Source organism: Cucurbita pepo, chromosome 1 (genome assembly GCF_057944985.1).
Source record: "Cucurbita pepo subsp. pepo isolate OVF chromosome 1, ASM5794498v1, whole genome shotgun sequence".
Lineage (NCBI taxonomy): Eukaryota > Viridiplantae > Streptophyta > Magnoliopsida > Cucurbitales > Cucurbitaceae > Cucurbita > Cucurbita pepo.
The window spans coordinates 8,157,083-8,172,891 of record NC_141798.1 but is presented as its reverse complement, the minus strand read 5'-3'; the positions used below and the strand labels follow the sequence as shown (position 1 = coordinate 8,172,891).

The window sequence follows — 15,809 nt, the reverse complement described above, 5'->3', positions numbered from 1 at the left end:
CTAATTTATAATTAAAATTAATTTTCCTTAATTTTCCCTGGTCGTAACTAGCCCATAAAAACATAAAACCTATTGAGCTATATTCAATAATTATATTTAAAAAGGGAGGAAAAAAGTTAATTGAATTATATTTAGTAGTGCATCTCAGTGTGGGCCCAATTTGTTCATATGAAATGTGAAGTCCAAATCTACGGCCCCGAAACTCCCATCTCTGTCTCTCTCTCTCTCTCTCTCTCTCATTCTACAGTAATGAGGTGGCACGTGGAGCATCACACGTTAATCTGGGGATGTCCGAAAAAGTGGAAATATCAATTCATAATGCCGCCTCAAAATAATAACAATAATAAATAAAATAAAATAAAAAGAGAGAAAAGTTTGGTATAATATATAATTCATGCTCATCCGCATTCATATTCCCCTTATTATTCTGTAAGCCACAAATGCGATGATATATAAACAAGTTATACTCGCATCTCTGTAATAAATGTCTAAAATACCCTTCAATACATAAAAACAACTTAATTTATTTTATCATCAAAATTAATATTTATGCTCGATTGTACTATAGTCCTTGTCTTTCAATACTTTAGGTCTGGTATCGACTCCTCTGGCTAAGTGCTTTCAATTTAATAGGTTATATGCATGTTTAATTTTGAACATTCTAGTAAAATGACCTTAACGTACTTGCGTATAGAGCTAGTTAGGTCGAAGATATTAAGAGAAAAATGAAGGATTAAAAATGGAAGTTATAATATAAAATAAATAAATAATATTAAGAGAAAGATGAGGTGTATGTCTGTGCAGAGATAGACTGGCAAGCGCGTTATGTGGTGCCTGTGTTCACTCCCCCATAGGTCTGGCGGGCCTTTGTTTGTCGCTTAAACTGAACCCATCCAAACCCCCAAATTTCTCCATTATACTTTTTTTTTTTTTTTTTTTTTTTGGGACAAGTTGTAATTAAATAATTAGTAAAGTTTAGCAACTTGTTATCGTCCAATTTCAAACACCCTAATCGTTCAACCAATTAGTCAAGAATGGGATAGATTTCTGTCTGGCGTTTGCTATAAGCCTTTGATTTTTTGTTGTTCCTATAACGTGAAAGAATAAAATTCGATTTTTTTTAAAATTAGAGATGAAATAGTATCATGAATTTGTCTTTTAAGTTCTTAATTGAGTAGACACTTTAACGTGTGTGAGAGCTAAAATATTTATTATAAGTGTGTGTGAACTTTTCTCTAATAGACACGTTTTAAAACTGTGAGATTGACAGTGATACATTGATTTGTTACAAAATATGTAGTATTGCTCTAAATGAAAGACGTGCATTTTGAAGAAAGTTGAGTTATATTTTTTAATCCTAACATTTGAATTTTATTTATTTATTATTTCCGTGGAAGCAATTCAGTATATTTTTTATAAATCTCAAATATATCAATAAAAGGGTAAAATGGTAATTTCAAAAATTACTTAAAACTAAATGTAAATATAAGAAATTAAACTCCTAATATTTGAGTAGTTAGTTTTTAGCATTATATAAAAAAATTAAAGATAATTGTTGGAGTATTTAATAATCAAATGCTAATTAATAACAATCGCTTGATAACTTTAATTTCGTAAATCAAACCTGGCAGCTGGACTAACTTTATGAACAAATGTATATATATATATATATATATATATTCGGCCGGACTAAAAAGGAATCAAAAGGAAAAAAAGTAAAAAAAAAAAAAAAAAAGTGAAAAAAAGAAAAGAAAAAAAAAACGATTGGTTTCTTTTATCTTTTAATTTTTTTTTCTCGATTCATACTTTTATTCCGATTCTTTCCTTGCAACTTTCACCGTGACTTTGGTTTTACATAAATTTTAATCCATTTGGTCTTATCCATAGCTTTTTTAAATTAAAAAAAAAAAAAAAAAAAAACTAATTTGGTGTTTTTTCATATATATAATTTTTAGTAGCAAGTTGAGTTAGAACAATTTTTAGAGTTAATACTGTAATTCATGAGGAGGGGACACGTGCTTTGACTCGATTAATGCCTAGCTTGATGAGTCAAGAATGGGCGTGGTAAATAATATAAGAAGTCTAACATCTACCATTTGATGTAATAAAAGTAGTCTAATCACCCTTAATACATTCGTTAATGTAATAGTTCTACTAGGGATATACACGGGTTGAGTTGAGTTTTATTTTTATTTTTACTGATTCGAAATTTTGAATTGGTTGGATTAGTGACTCGAGCAACTTGAATAGAATTCACAATTTAACTCAATCCAACACTCTATTTTTTGTTGAGTTGTCGAGTAATTTTTTAATTATTTTTTAAATAACATACGTCGTAATACATTTTATATTGATAATTAAAATTTTATAAACTTCACAAAATATATTATCGATTACAAACTATAGGATAGAGTTACGTTGGATTGTAATTCAATTTTTGAATTGGGTTAATTCAATAAATAATAATAATAATAATAATAATAATAATAATAAAAATAACCAAAATTTGAGTTTTTATGTTAAGTTCAATGGATGTTTGGTTCAGAAATGTAAAATGAAAAGAGAATTTTCAATCTTTGGGGTTAAAAGTGAATAAAATCTACCGTATTGGTAGATGTAATTTTGTTGGCTTAAAAATTAGTGTGAATTAGAGTTTTGAGCTGTAAACCATGAAGAGTGGACCCCACCGACCCATGTGCCAAATCATCTTCATCGTCCAATCACCCAATCGAATCATTCTCGTCTTTCAATTCACGATTCCCAGTAAAAGGCGTGGAATTTTCTCCCTTTTAATTCCCTTTCTGTTTTTTCTGTCTTCTCGACCCGCCACTGTTTTGGAAATATATATATATATATATATAAAATTTTATTTTAAAAGTCGGTGGCTATTTCATTTATATTTTATAATTAATTTTATATTCATAAAGAATTTAAAAATATATATATATTTTAAAATTTTAAGTTAGGCGTTAGAATAGCGAATGGCATAGCCGTGAAACCGCTCAAAAGCCTGAAGATTAGCTCCACGCCAAATTACCAAATTACCCTCTCGATTACATTTCACACTCGCTGGCAATTCACATTTGACAGTGGCGCCTTTGTCTTCTCGAGGTGGCTTCAGATTTATATGGGTGTGGCTCCCATTTTCTCCACTTCTCTTACTTCCCCCATTTTCTTCTCTCCCAGCCCAGCTCTAGAGGGAGTGAAGGTCGGTCCGAGCTGCAAAAATGGAGAAGGCCTTGACCAGAGTGAGCAGCTTAAAGGTCGGGAGCTTGTGGATTTCAAAGAAAGCCAAGGAGGAACTCGCTAATATCACCGACGATTTCCAAGTGAGTTTCTGTTCTTGTTTCTGCTTTGTGTTTGTCAATTTTGTTCGTTCGTTTGTGTTTTGTGTAGCCGTGCATCTGCCTGTGTTTTTCTTTTATTTTAGTGTTGAGTTTCTTTTTACTTTTCGCGATTTGAGAAATGAAGCTACCCTTCATTGTCATTAGCGGTGGACTTTGTACTGATTTTTCTTTGTAAATGGCTTAGTACCGAGATTAAGGCGAGATCCGTTGGTTTCTTCCACTAATCAGAGGATTGACCGATAGGGTTATGATGGAAGTGAGAATGGACTGATCTATTAAGGAGATGCTGATATGTATTTCTCTTTTTGTAATGTTTCTTTCAAACGTGAGGTTGATTGTTAAATGTCGAACAGGACGCTTGATGCAAACACGGCAAAATCAGATTATATCTGGATGCTCAAAACCTGCTTTAAGTAGCAATTGGCATCAGCTAAAACTCTGAGCGTCTCTCCATTTCTGTATAGGCGAATATCGAACTTAGACCTTGGTTAGAATCTCATATATTTTATCTTTTGTTGCAGACTTTCTCAAATACCGTGGAAGAGAAGGCAAAGTGGATTTTCAACAAGCTAAAAGGTGACCTCTTGCACATCCTCTCCTTTCATATTAGGATAATTGCATATTCAATGCTGGATTGATGAACCATATTGCTGCTATATCCGGTTGCATTCTGTGGGAAGTGCAGGATAAATGGATAATCCCTACCTCAGCCTCTCAGCTTCTCCCGAAATTTCCCTATGAATGAAATTTCCCCTTTCGTTTTTCCATTTCCTTTTGAATGAGTTCATTATGAATGTGTCAGTAGGACTTCCCTGTATGTCCTCAGTTTCGTTTAACCAGGGCTCTCGGTTTTTGAGCATATTGGGAGATTAGTGCGGAGGAGCTATTATCGCCCCAATCCCTAACCTAATGTGGCACTGGGTTCAGGCCAAAGCGCGCAGCCCTCCTAGGCTCGTAACATCATGACCTCTCTTCTCGTACCGCTAGGGATCAGAATTTTCCTTTGCCCTTTCTGCATATCTGATTTGTTCATATTCTATCAAACTATCTTTCACTCCCTTTATGACTGCCTCTCATCTCCTCTATTAAGTCTTAGTAGATTTACATGAGCTTAATACTGAAGAAAATCATAACCCATCTTAGCATTCAACATTTTTTTTCCCTCCCCACAGGAAAGCCATTGAAGAGCCTGCCGGAATTACTCCGTGAGTACAACTTACCGCCCGGCCTCTTTCCTCAGAACATAATCAGCTACGAATTTGATGAATCCAGGTCCAGGCTGATTGTGTACTTACCATCCGTTTGTGAGATAAGCTTCAAGGATTCTTCTGTGGTCAGATATGCAACACGGGTGAAAGGAACTCTTCAGAGAGGGAAGCTAACAAGCATTGAAGGAATGAAGACAAAAGTCCTAGTGTGGGTGAAAGTGACAAGCGTGATGGTTGAGGGCTACAAATCTGATAAGGTCTGGTTCACAGCAGGAGTGAAGAAGTCGAGACCGAAAGATGCGTACGATAAGCCCCGTGACGCCGTTAGGGTAGAAGAATTCTGATATTCAAACTATGGCACATTGTTAGGCATCATTAAGGATAGCAGGGAAATGAATCCTGTGGGTTACATTAGCTGCATTTGAATCTTGTCTCCTTTTATTATAGATATTGTGTTCATGAGGAGTGTCCAAACCAGTTGATCCATAAAATGTAATGCTTCCCAACTTGCTTACCTAGCGGAGCTGATAGCTTATGAAGAGACTGGTAGTGTTAAGGGTTACAATATTTTTTTAGAGATAAATAAATATGCATTTATTGACTTTTTTTTTCCATTCTTTTTTTGGATTTTCTTCTATTTTTCGTAAAATTAAATTAATTTTAAGAATGGGAGAGGAGAAAAAAGACAAACAGAAAATGGGAAATGACAGTGTTACCAAATTGGCTCGAACTAATGTTTTATTTTCTTTATTTATTTTGGAAACTAAAAGGAGAAAAAGGTAATTACACGTCATCCGAGTAAACGACGTCGTTTATCTGGACATTGGTACCCGACTTTTAACGTCGTCGTTTCAGGCCTCTGTACGACCGTTGCTCAGCGCTAGAACCTGATAATGGTCCCTAGTCAGTAGTTCTCTCAGGTAAAGAGAGTGAAAGCGCGGGAGAACGAAACAGGGAAAAGAACTCGAAAATGGCGATGCCTGGATATCCAAGGGCTTTTGCAACACTAGGTTCTTGTTATCCACGGCATTCTCCGATCTCCCTTCATCCTCTTAAGGTTTGAAACTCAATTCTCTAAGCTTCATTTCTCTAATACTAAGCTTTCTTATCTTCAATTTCATCCCAGTTTGTTGGCATTCGTCAAATGCATCTCAATTTCTCCAACAAATTCATGGAATAGACTTTGATGTTTGTAAGAAGGAACTAGATTAGTCGTTAGCCTTTGGAAATTTGCATATTAAGTGATATCGAACATGTCTATAGTTTTCAAGTTATTACTTTCTGGAATCTGATTCTGTGATTTGCCATTCTACCTTTTTGTTTTGATCGAAACCTTTCGGCTATATCATTTCGGGATCGCAGTTTGTGGATTCTTTTTCCGTTTCTGACGGCAGTGTTCAAATACTAGTTGTTTAGTTGCTTCTTCAGGTCTTTATTGATTTATTTGTGCCTTTGGACTTGATTTTGAACTCAACTCTTGATGCCGCTTGGACATTTTTCCAGGTTTTCCAGTTATTAATAGTTGTCTTGGTCAAGTAATTGCACCGAGTCGTGTTTGAATTTCAATAGTTGAGATGGCTTAGACTGTGTTTCTTGATAGTTGCAAGACATATACTAACACTGGTTTGGTTTCTCCCAAGTTGCGTCGTTGAAGTGTCTATAACATGAACTTAGATGGCCTATCTACGAAGATTTTTTAAACCTTTCTTTTATTTCAGTTTTAGTTCTGGAGACAATCGAGATGTTTGTTCAGATTTTACTGCATCTTCTGTATAGTGATTGGTATGGAGAAATAAAGGAATCGCGGCTTTCCTTAGTTTGAGATCAATTTATTGTACTGCAGGTTGACCTCTCTGGTTTTGTTCATAGAAGATCTGGAAATAAAGGAATCAAGCCAAAATGGCGCACCATGGCACATGAAAATGATAGCATACATAGTATCTCCCAGCAAGATGTTGAGAGCTCAGCAGATTATGAACGATCACCAAGATCCTTAAGCCAAGAAAGCTTTATCCTCAGTTCCATGAAGATGAACTTCTTGGAACGATTAATATTGGCTTGGAGGATAATTTTTCCATCATCAACATCTAAATCGAACTCTAATGCTATGATTGCCAAGCAGCGGTTAAAGATGATTCTGTTGTCCGATCGATGTGCAGTTAATGATGAAACTAAACAAAAAATTGTGGACAGCATGTTGAGTTCTCTTTCGGATTTTGTAGAAATAGATTCAGAAGATAAAGTTCAATTTAATGTCTCTACTGATTCAGATCTCAGAACGATTTACTCTGTAACGGTGCCCGTGCGAAGGGTGAAGGCTGATCATCAAGGCAGTGAGGAAGTTGGAGCAACCATAAATACAGAATTGAAGGATGATGGAGAGAGATCTGGCTCTGCAGGTCCCATTTTCGACTCATTAATTGCAGAAGGAAAAGGTTCTTAAGTCCTGCTTCATTGTCTCATTTTTTATTTATGAAAACTTAGTGTAGTTGCAAAAACTTTTATTTGTTTGATCTTGTTGTGTAGAGTATTTGCTGTTCTTCGGACCATAGCTATTTCATTTTCAACAGGGTAAGCTGCTAATTAACAAGACTGTGCACTCTAGCTTCTCTCTGTCCGCTTGTTGACCATCGGTGTTTGCTTATAGCAGATTTAAATTAAGGTAGGCTGATTTTCAACTCATTAGTGTTGGATGAAAGTGTCCCACATCCGTTAATTTAGGGAATAGTCATGGGTTTATAATCAAAGAATACACTCTCCATGCGTGTGAGGCATTTTAGGAAGCCCAAAGCAAAGCGATGAGAGCTTATGCTCAAAGTAGACAATATCATACCATTGTGGAGAGTCAATTCTTAAGGTATCAGAGTCATCCCTTACCATTAAATTACAAAAGATTAATCTCATGTCCAAAACTTAAATCTGGACAATTTAAGTTGATATCCATTTTTATTTTTAAAAGTTAAGCTCAGTTTTAAATTTGGTTTAGAATTAAATGTGGTTTTTATGGAAGGTGAGAAGTTTACCAAAAAAAAAATTGATAAAAAAAGAAGAAATAAGTTTTCAAATATGACTTTATATTAGAGTGAAATGTTTAATTTTTCTGTTGACGACCACCGGCAAAGTGTTATACATAAGTTTCAAAAGGCAGTCCAGTTCCAGGCTGTAAATCAAGCCCTAGCTAAGCCCAAGCCCAAGCCCGACTTATAAAGGAAGAAATCAAGCCCTAGCTAAGCCCAAGCCCGACTTATAAAGGAAGAAAGAAAAATAGGAAAAAAATGATATGATTTTGAACCTGACGTGAATCGAACACGCAACCTTCTGATCTGGAGTCAGACGCGCTACCATTGCGCCACAGATCCATGTTTGAGATTTATTTCCTTTTATATCAAAATATAATAGAGCAATAACATTTACGTCTTGAGCAATAAGGTCATGGTGCCATTGAGTATTTAGTATTTGTTTCCAAAAGTTATTAATTAGATAAAAAAGATATAATTAATAATACTATTAATATATATATATATTTATTTATATATTTTTGTTTTTGTTTTTGTTTTTTTTTTTGAAACCCTAGGATACTCGCTCCCCTTTGTTGCCGTCCATCCTATATTCTTCGTTTTTCTCGTGCATATATAAATTCGCTTCTTTCTTCAACCCACTCCGTCGCACGTCTCTGAGCCTTTTTACTTTTCCGTCATCACCCTCTCCTCTTTGCACTCTTTCTCCCTACAGAGCCATGTCTGACGAGGAGCACCACTTCGAGTCGAAGGCCGACGCCGGAGCTTCCAAGACTTATCCTCAGCAGGCTGGAACCATCCGCAAGAATGGTTACATTGTCATCAAGGGCAGGCCCTGCAAGGTTCTTATCGTTTTCGTTCTGTTTCCTCAATTAGCCCTCATCCTTCGCCCCATTTATCTACATAATTCTTGTTTAACATGATTGATAGTTTTGCGCTCAATCCCCTCTGCTTCAATTTTTCATGTAACTTCTTCAACGGCTTTCCTTTTATCCCATCTTCTTCTGTGGTTTCGGTTGATTGTGTTTCTGTGATTTTTGGGACTGATCTTCTCCGCTGTTCTATCCTTTATTTATGTACTTACCTATTTTTCTCTTCTGATTTTACTCCTAGATGCTGTCGTCCATCTATTTTAGTTTGTAAGTCAAATTTATTTTGGATGAAATTGAATTGACGCCCAACCTCGTAAAGCTTAAATGGAAGTAATGAATTGTATGGAGATATCATATGTCAAGTCTTTTTCTTTTAGGGTTTTCACCTTTGGTGGTTTCAGCATAATATTATATTTGTTTTCCTTTTAAAAAATCTTGACCTAAGGCACATGCATTATCGTTTGTAGGTTGTTGAAGTTTCAACCTCTAAGACTGGAAAGCACGGACATGCTAAATGTCACTTTGTTGCCATTGACATTTTCACCTCTAAAAAGCTTGAAGATATCGTTCCTTCTTCTCACAACTGTGATGTATGATGATTTTTCTTTTCCTTTTCGATTTTATACTTTTCTTAGCAGGCTGTAAATTTGTTTGAGCAAGTTTTTTTTGTGATTACTGAGTCTTGTATTCTTGAAACACAGGTTCCCCATGTCAGTCGCACTGATTATCAGCTCATTGATATCTCTGAGGATGGATTTGTATGATTAAATTCTGTTTGTTTAGTTCTTATCGATTTCCCCCCGGTTGTTCATGTAGAGCACCGTGGCTAACAACCCTAATTTCAATGTAAACTTATCAGATTAGCCTGCTGACGGACAGTGGTAACACCAAGGATGACCTGAGGCTTCCAAACGATGAGAGTCTGATGACCCAGGTAATATTTTCTTATTGGCTGTCGACAGTTTCCTGTGTTGTGTTCAATTGGCCTTGATGGCTTGGTGGACCCCATTGCGACTATTTCTTCATTCCTTCACGTTTATTAGCTGGTCCTTTTTTTTATGGGACTTCATTACTTTGGGATTAGGAATTATGAGTGTATATATGACTTTCTGTTCACTAATATAGGCTTGAGATAGGATAGAGTTTCTTGCTAAATGTGGACATGTGGTTTATTTAAGGAGGGTGTACCCTTGAAGAAGGGTTGAAATAGCTGTTTTTTTTTTTTTTTTTTTTTTTTTTTTTTTGAAGTCTTAAATGCTAAAACGTTGTTTTCAAATGTAGAAATTTAGTTTTTGTATGATTAACTAACAACCATTTAATATTAGTAGATAGAAAAGGATCCCATGATTCCAAACCAAGATTGTAAATTCTATAGCTTTTCTATAAAGGGTAAATCTTGGTTGATAAATATTGATATGTTGATCTAGAAGTGACTTCCTTTCTTGCGAGGTGGATTCTTATTGTGAGATCAATAGCTTTAGATGATATTACTTCCATATTTTTGGCTGCTTTCTCTTCTATGCGAGCTATGAGTGGCATTAGTTCTTAAGATTGGTCGTCTTGTTCCATGTGCTACATACAGATCAAGGATGGATTTGCTGAGGGGAAGGATCTGATTGTGACTGTCATGTCTTCAATGGGAGAGGAGCAAATCTGCGCTCTCAAGGACATCGGCCCAAAATAGTTTCCTCTGGGAAGACAAACGCAAAAAGATTTTAGAACGATATCCAGATCGTAATCCGTAGTCGTTTGACATGTTTTGAGAAAGCTTGGTTCGATGCTGCTCCTCGATTAGTTGTTTCTTTTACTATGGAGTCTTTACAATTAAGATTTATTTTTGTCCTGCCTATTGCTGTTTGAATTAAGAGTTTTTTCTTGGCTAGTCGTCCGTCATCAAATTATGTAAACTTCATAGTTGCTATGGTTGCTTAAGAGTCGTAGGATAGAATCATTCTAATATTTATTCACCGATGGGGATTTCTTCCTTAGTTATATACTTCTATTGCTTATCATATTGTGCAACTTTCTTTCTTATGAATCTTGGCTTTATGTGTTTTCTTGGTGCATTCATTTATATATAGCTACCAATGTTTCATACTTGCTGCTGTATACCGACACTGTTTGTTAGTAAGCGAAATAAAAAGGAGGGCCCTCCAGATGTCTATGGGGCAGGGTGGGATCCATCTCTACAAAAAAAAAAAATTCATTTAGTTTTGAAAATATATTTATATTTAGTGGGGAGGAGATGGGATGAGGTGGGAACGCCCTAAGCCCCATTTATCTAACAGGGAAAATATGTTCTCTGTTCCTTCATATCCATTCTCGAAATAGGGCTTCTTATTCGGGGTAGGTCCTTGTGGAGTCTCAATTACGTTAGCTCAATAAACGTTTTGAATTGCATATTTATTTATTTATTTATATATATAAAATATTAAAATGGTTAAAGAAATAGGATAATGACTGCATTTTTATTTTTGTATCCCCGTGGGTCCCTCCTACGACCTTAACCTCTTCCTTCAAAATCAAAGGAACATTAACTGGACTTCATCATCCTATGCCCTATCCTTTCAATTTGTGCCAACGCCTAAATATATTTTTCCTTCACTTTTCCGTTTTTGCCCCTCTCTTCCCATTGAAACTACAGAATCACCCGGTTGATATTTTAATATTTGTTTTCTTTTTCTTATAATTAAAAAAAAAAAACCATCTAATTTGAATTTGGAAATTAAAATAATCTTTTAATCAAATTTGAAGTTCCAAGAGAAGATGAATTTAGATAGAACATTGAACATAAAAAAAATCTGTTGTTGTGGGTAATTGTGATATTGGTGGGCTTGGGGTGGAGGCCTAATAATCGGAGCTATAAGCTCAGAGATTATTGAAGAAGGAAACAGAAAGAGAATTACAGAAGTTGTTGTTTGGATTAGTGTAATTACCCCTTTTCTTTATTCGGGGCGTGGACTTTTTTCTTTCAGCTCAATTTCAGATCCCGAGAACAATCCCAGGAACTCGAACTTTTGGTATATTCCAGAAACGCCCACTTTGATTGATCACTTTCACTTTCATTTTTTGATTTATGGGTGACGATGAAGAAGAACCGCCACCGTCCTCGCCGCAACCGCCCTCCAAACTTAAGCTCCGTCCCTTGAGGCCCACTATTAATCTGCCGCCACGGACCTCTATGGAGTCGCTCTTCAGCGGTGGCCCCGGTTTGGGATTTGGGTTTAGCCCAGGGCCGATGACCCTCGTCTCCAGCTTCTTCTCCGATCCCGATGACTGCAAGTCTTTTTCTCAGCTCCTCGCCGGAGCCATGACATCGCCGGTGGCTGCTCCTCCGCTGGAATCTGAGTTCAAAGGCCCTCCTGGTCTGCTCGATTCTCCTGGGCTTCTTTCGCCTAGTCAAGTAATTGCTTAAAATTCGCTGTTATGACAGACTACTTTTATAGCTGTTGGACAATTATGAGAAAAATCCGGATCATGTTTTCTTTACTGCTCTTTAATGGCTTTTTTTTAGGACAATTGATTATGCATATTATACACGTAATTCAGTTTTTGTTTCATGCTTGTTCATAGTGGAAGAAGAAGCAAAATGGTTGTATTAATGAAGACGACTGATTAGTTCATTTGGTTGAGTGGCTTGAATCTTTGTTCAAACTAGTTACCTTAAGATTCTCGAATCTTTGTTATGATGTTACATGCTTGATCATTTGATCCCGTTTCATTTGCAGTTTGAACTATAATCCTTTTGAAACTTTAATGTTTTGAATTGTCTTAGAAGAAATAAAGATGAACATTGGCCTGTTATGTCGTTCTTGGTAGACTTTGTGAACGTTGGCTCACTTTGTTTTGGCATGGCTTGTTATAGGGACCTTTTGGAATGACCCATCAGCAGGCTTTGGCTCAGGTTACGATGCAGGCTGCAGAAGCCTATTCTCATAAGCAAATTCAAGCAGCATCTTTGTCACCATCAGTAGCACCCTTTGCGTCGTCCTTAGAGCTTTCGACGACCTTTCTGGGCGAGAAGACTAAAGATCAGCCGATGCAACCGCCATTCCCGAACGCTGGAGTTGCATCCAAAGAGGTATTGGATATCTCTCAATCAGAGCAGAGAGTGCAATCTTCTTTGTGTACTGTTGGTAGACCTGCTGATGATGGCTACAATTGGAGAAAATATGGACAGAAACAAGTGAAGGGCGGTGAATTTCCTCGAAGCTACTATAAGTGCACGCACCCGAATTGTCCTGTTAGGAAAAAGGTTGAACGATCTCTTGAAGGACAAGTCACTGAGATTATCTACAAGGGGGAGCACAACCACAAACAACCTCAACCGAACAAGCGGGGAAAGGATGTCGTAAATTCTGATGGATATTCAAGTACTCATGGAAATCCTGAGCTATGTTCTCAAGTTCAGAGTAAATTGAACGAGCTGAAAGATGTGTCTTTCATAAAGAATGATCAAGAATCGAGTCATGTTACGCATGAACAGTTGTCAGGTACTAGTGATGGTGAGGGAGGGAGTGAAATAGAGACTGGAGTGAATCGAAAAGATGACGACGAGCCTGATGCCAAGAGACGGTAAGCATTATTATGCAGAAGAATATAGCTTTTCAACTTACAAGTATATAGCTGCTGCTTGTTTTTTTATTGATATGCACAACGTTCTACCTCTATTATGCAGGAACACTGAGGTAAGACTTTCTGAGCCAGCATCTTCTCATAGGACTCTTGCAGAATCCAGAATCATTGTGCAGACTACAAGTGAAGTCGATCTATTGGACGATGGCTACAGGTGGCGAAAGTACGGGCAGAAAATTGTCAAAGGCAACCCTTACCCCAGGTGAGTCGTGAGTCGTGAGCGTGCTTTTTATCTCATTAAGTTTCAGTAGTTCGAGTTATAGAAATGTAGATTGCCATTATATCAACGAACAAAGTGGTCTTAAAAATTCAAACACTTCAAAACTAACATCTTCCTTTGTGAGATCCCATATCGGTTGGAGAGGAGAACGAAACATTCTTTAGAAGGGTATGGAAACCTCTCAGACGCGTTTTAAAAACCTTGAGGGAAAGTCCAAGGAGGACAATATCTGCTAGTGGTAGACTGAACTGTTACAAATGGTATCAGAGACAAACACTGGATGATGTGTCAGTGAGGAGGTTGAACCCCATAGGGGGTGGACACGAGGCAGTGTGCCAGTGAGGACGCTGGGCTCGAAGGGGGGGTGGATTGGGGGGTGTCACATCGATTGGAGAAGGAAGCGAGTGCCAGTGAGGATGTTGGGCCCCGAAAGAGGGTAGATCGTGAGATCCCGCATTGGTTGGGGAGGAGAATGGAGCATTCTTTATAAGGGCATAGAAACCTCTCCCTAGCACACACATTTTAAAAACCTTGAAGGGAAGCCCGAAATGGAAAGTCCAAAGAGGACAATATCTGCTATCGGTGGGCTTGAGCCGTTACATTCTTGGTCGTAATTCGAAATGTCAAGACTGGTCTATGTTTGCGCGAGATGTTGTTGACACTATCTTTGGGATTGTCCTTTTTTTACATTCATCAAACGATCTTCATTGCAGGAGCTACTATAAATGCACGACATCAGGATGCAATGTTCGTAAACATGTAGAGAGAGCTTCAACGGACCCGAAAGCTGTCATAACGACATATGAGGGTAAACACAATCATGACGTTCCAGCTGGTAAAATCAGCAGCCACAGGTCAGTCAACAGTAACGTTCCACAGCTAAAATCACATAATATTTCAAATAAGAACAATGATCATGGGAACTCCCGACATCAGCATGCTGGAGTTCTACGGTTAAAGGAAGAACAAATAACGTAGGTTGTTCTAGTTATGAGCAAAAAGATCATACTTCTCTGCCTGATGCTCTCTGCTTGTTTTATATTTCCCACTTCCAAAGCCATACTTCATAAATCAATACCATTTTGTCCACTCCTTCATATACAGTCAAAAAGGAAACGATACATGAAGAGGAATTAGTTTGTAATGGTTATTGTATGTATGTACCTGAAAGAAACATATTGTTTGCATTCTTTTGTAAATGAATCTATATATTATTTACTTATGATTGTGATCCGTTCCATATTATTTCGTTTTTGGGTCGAGCTGTTTCGTGGGTCTTGAAAATTTTCTGTTAGCTGCCTGACTGTCTGGTTCAAGGGACATGAATGTGTTGTAATGTGATCGAGTTGTTAGTGAACATTCAACCCGAATGTGGTATGGTCCACGTGTCGATTGTGAAAGTCGCTGAATACTCGTAAGTTGTTAAATGTTGGTTTATAAATGTGGGACGAAGAGTCAGTTTGATCTATTGAGCTAGATTTTGTGGTTAGACGATCTGTTCGGAATGACTTTCTAAATGTTTTCGTTGGCAAGTCTTCAGCAGTGATTCCAACAGGCTGTTCAAAACGACTTTCTAAATGTTTCATTTTCGTTACTCGTGAGCTACTCATGATTGAATGAAGGCATCACATGCTTGTCCAACCCATTTCCTCTTTTTAGTTTCATCATTTATAAGGGTGAAAATGTGTCCCTAAAACCTTTAATTTTGCCTTGTCCCCACCATCCCCTTAGACCTTAACCACACACACACATTCCAAACTTGTGGCATTCCTTCCTTAAATAAACAAGGATACAAAGCTTCAAGACAAGGAATGAAAAGTCTCGGGTTTAGATTTTTAAGTTTATTCTATTTTATACACTTTAAAATGTTTGCTCAGTGTGACAATCATGCATACACTTTAAAATGTTTGCTCAGTGTGACAATCATGCTTGTTCAATGCATGTTGTCTACAGCCGCATGTTGAATGTCCTGATCATACTTGTCTAGGACATGTTATCTAGTGTCGCATTTTTGTTCCAAACTCATTTTATATGCTTTCATCTTAGACAGATTTTTACCGATAGTATATTTTTTTTAAAGCAAATTTAACAAATGGAACACATTTTTTAAAACAAATTATTATTATTATTTACATTTTTTAAAACTAATTGAACAATATCCACCAAAGAAGTCCTTGAACTGAAGCAGTCTACCAACATATCCAAGTACTGGGCCTTCAAAATCCAAATCTTTCTGCAAATTTTGGACTGAAATCACAAGAAAAAGGTCATGTCTTTTACAATTTTCACAGTTTTGCCATTCAATTTACGAGTTATTAGGATAAAGGCCAAAATAAATAAATTAATTAATTAATAAATTACAACAGTCTAATAATTTCTCTCCTAATTGTGTAGACACATAACGCCACGTTTATTTTCAGTAGCTCAATCATAGAGACTCTAAAGTTAAACGGCAATTACTTGAAATAATTATATATTGGATGATCTTTCAAGATTTTTCGTGTTGGCTT

General features: G+C 36.7%; 4 protein-coding genes and 1 non-coding gene across 7 annotated transcripts; 4 read left to right on the top strand and 1 right to left on the bottom strand.

Annotated features, from left to right (window-relative positions):
* The first annotated feature begins 3,041 nt into the window (after positions 1–3,041).
* LOC111781252 (uncharacterized protein At5g01610) lies at positions 3,042–5,156 on the top strand. Its single transcript, XM_023661747.2, has 3 exons — positions 3,042–3,329; positions 3,869–3,923; positions 4,520–5,156. Exons 1-3 carry the CDS (start codon positions 3,228–3,230, stop codon positions 4,897–4,899), a joined length of 537 nt encoding a protein of 178 aa, XP_023517515.1. The 5' UTR covers positions 3,042–3,227; the 3' UTR covers positions 4,900–5,156.
* Positions 5,157–5,410: 254 nt separating this feature from the next.
* Positions 5,411–7,168, top strand: LOC111809521 (cell division topological specificity factor homolog, chloroplastic). 3 transcript variants are annotated; one of them, XM_023695937.2, is made up of 3 exons: positions 5,411–5,612; positions 6,399–6,990; positions 7,082–7,145. In XM_023695937.2, the coding sequence occupies exons 1-3, from the start codon at positions 5,526–5,528 to the stop codon at positions 7,105–7,107; spliced, it is 705 nt and encodes a 234-aa protein (XP_023551705.2). In that variant the 5' UTR covers positions 5,411–5,525; the 3' UTR covers positions 7,108–7,145. The 3 variants fall into 3 exon arrangements, with proteins under 3 accessions (XP_023551705.2, XP_086980400.1, XP_086980395.1); XM_087124274.1 differs by having other exon boundaries at positions 5,412–5,612; positions 7,126–7,168; XM_087124269.1 differs by having other exon boundaries at positions 5,413–5,612; positions 6,399–7,145.
* Positions 7,169–7,842: 674 nt separating this feature from the next.
* TRNAW-CCA (transfer RNA tryptophan (anticodon CCA)) lies at positions 7,843–7,914 on the bottom strand. The gene has a single exon. It is a non-coding gene; the product is annotated as a tRNA-Trp (tRNA).
* A 340-nt stretch (positions 7,915–8,254) lies between these two features.
* Positions 8,255–10,482, top strand: LOC111780132 (eukaryotic translation initiation factor 5A-2). Its single transcript, XM_023660436.2, has 5 exons — positions 8,255–8,414; positions 8,912–9,034; positions 9,146–9,202; positions 9,304–9,378; positions 10,027–10,482. Exons 1-5 carry the CDS (start codon positions 8,292–8,294, stop codon positions 10,126–10,128), a joined length of 480 nt encoding a protein of 159 aa, XP_023516204.1. The 5' UTR covers positions 8,255–8,291; the 3' UTR covers positions 10,129–10,482.
* Positions 10,483–11,256: 774 nt separating this feature from the next.
* Positions 11,257–14,544, top strand: LOC111779373 (putative WRKY transcription factor 4). Its single transcript, XM_023659530.2, has 4 exons — positions 11,257–11,847; positions 12,310–13,019; positions 13,123–13,281; positions 14,013–14,544. Exons 1-4 carry the CDS (start codon positions 11,521–11,523, stop codon positions 14,275–14,277), a joined length of 1,461 nt encoding a protein of 486 aa, XP_023515298.2. The 5' UTR covers positions 11,257–11,520; the 3' UTR covers positions 14,278–14,544.
* Positions 14,545–15,809: the final 1,265 nt, after the last annotated feature.

What these genes read in the sequence shown, in the direction of transcription:
- LOC111781252 (XM_023661747.2), top strand. Translation starts at nt 3,228, where the DNA reads ATGGAGAAGGCCTTGACCAGAGTGAGCAGCTTAAAGGTCGGGAGCTTG. An exon ending in ATATCACCGACGATTTCCAA is followed by an intron (nt 3,330 to 3,868) that starts GTGAGTTTCTGT and finishes CTTTTGTTGCAG; the next exon opens with ACTTTCTCAAATACCGTGGA. An exon ending in GATTTTCAACAAGCTAAAAG is followed by an intron (nt 3,924 to 4,519) that starts GTGACCTCTTGC and finishes CCCTCCCCACAG; the next exon opens with GAAAGCCATTGAAGAGCCTG.
- LOC111809521 (XM_023695937.2), top strand. Translation starts at nt 5,526, where the DNA reads ATGGCGATGCCTGGATATCCAAGGGCTTTTGCAACACTAGGTTCTTGT. An exon ending in TCTCCCTTCATCCTCTTAAG is followed by an intron (nt 5,613 to 6,398) that starts GTTTGAAACTCA and finishes ATTGTACTGCAG; the next exon opens with GTTGACCTCTCTGGTTTTGT. An exon ending in ATTAATTGCAGAAGGAAAAG is followed by an intron (nt 6,991 to 7,081) that starts GTTCTTAAGTCC and finishes CTTGTTGTGTAG; the next exon opens with AGTATTTGCTGTTCTTCGGA.
- LOC111780132 (XM_023660436.2), top strand. Translation starts at nt 8,292, where the DNA reads ATGTCTGACGAGGAGCACCACTTCGAGTCGAAGGCCGACGCCGGAGCT. An exon ending in TCAAGGGCAGGCCCTGCAAG is followed by an intron (nt 8,415 to 8,911) that starts GTTCTTATCGTT and finishes TATCGTTTGTAG; the next exon opens with GTTGTTGAAGTTTCAACCTC. An exon ending in CTTCTTCTCACAACTGTGAT is followed by an intron (nt 9,035 to 9,145) that starts GTATGATGATTT and finishes CTTGAAACACAG; the next exon opens with GTTCCCCATGTCAGTCGCAC.
- LOC111779373 (XM_023659530.2), top strand. Translation starts at nt 11,521, where the DNA reads ATGGGTGACGATGAAGAAGAACCGCCACCGTCCTCGCCGCAACCGCCC. An exon ending in GGCTTCTTTCGCCTAGTCAA is followed by an intron (nt 11,848 to 12,309) that starts GTAATTGCTTAA and finishes GGCTTGTTATAG; the next exon opens with GGACCTTTTGGAATGACCCA. An exon ending in GAGCCTGATGCCAAGAGACG is followed by an intron (nt 13,020 to 13,122) that starts GTAAGCATTATT and finishes TCTATTATGCAG; the next exon opens with GAACACTGAGGTAAGACTTT.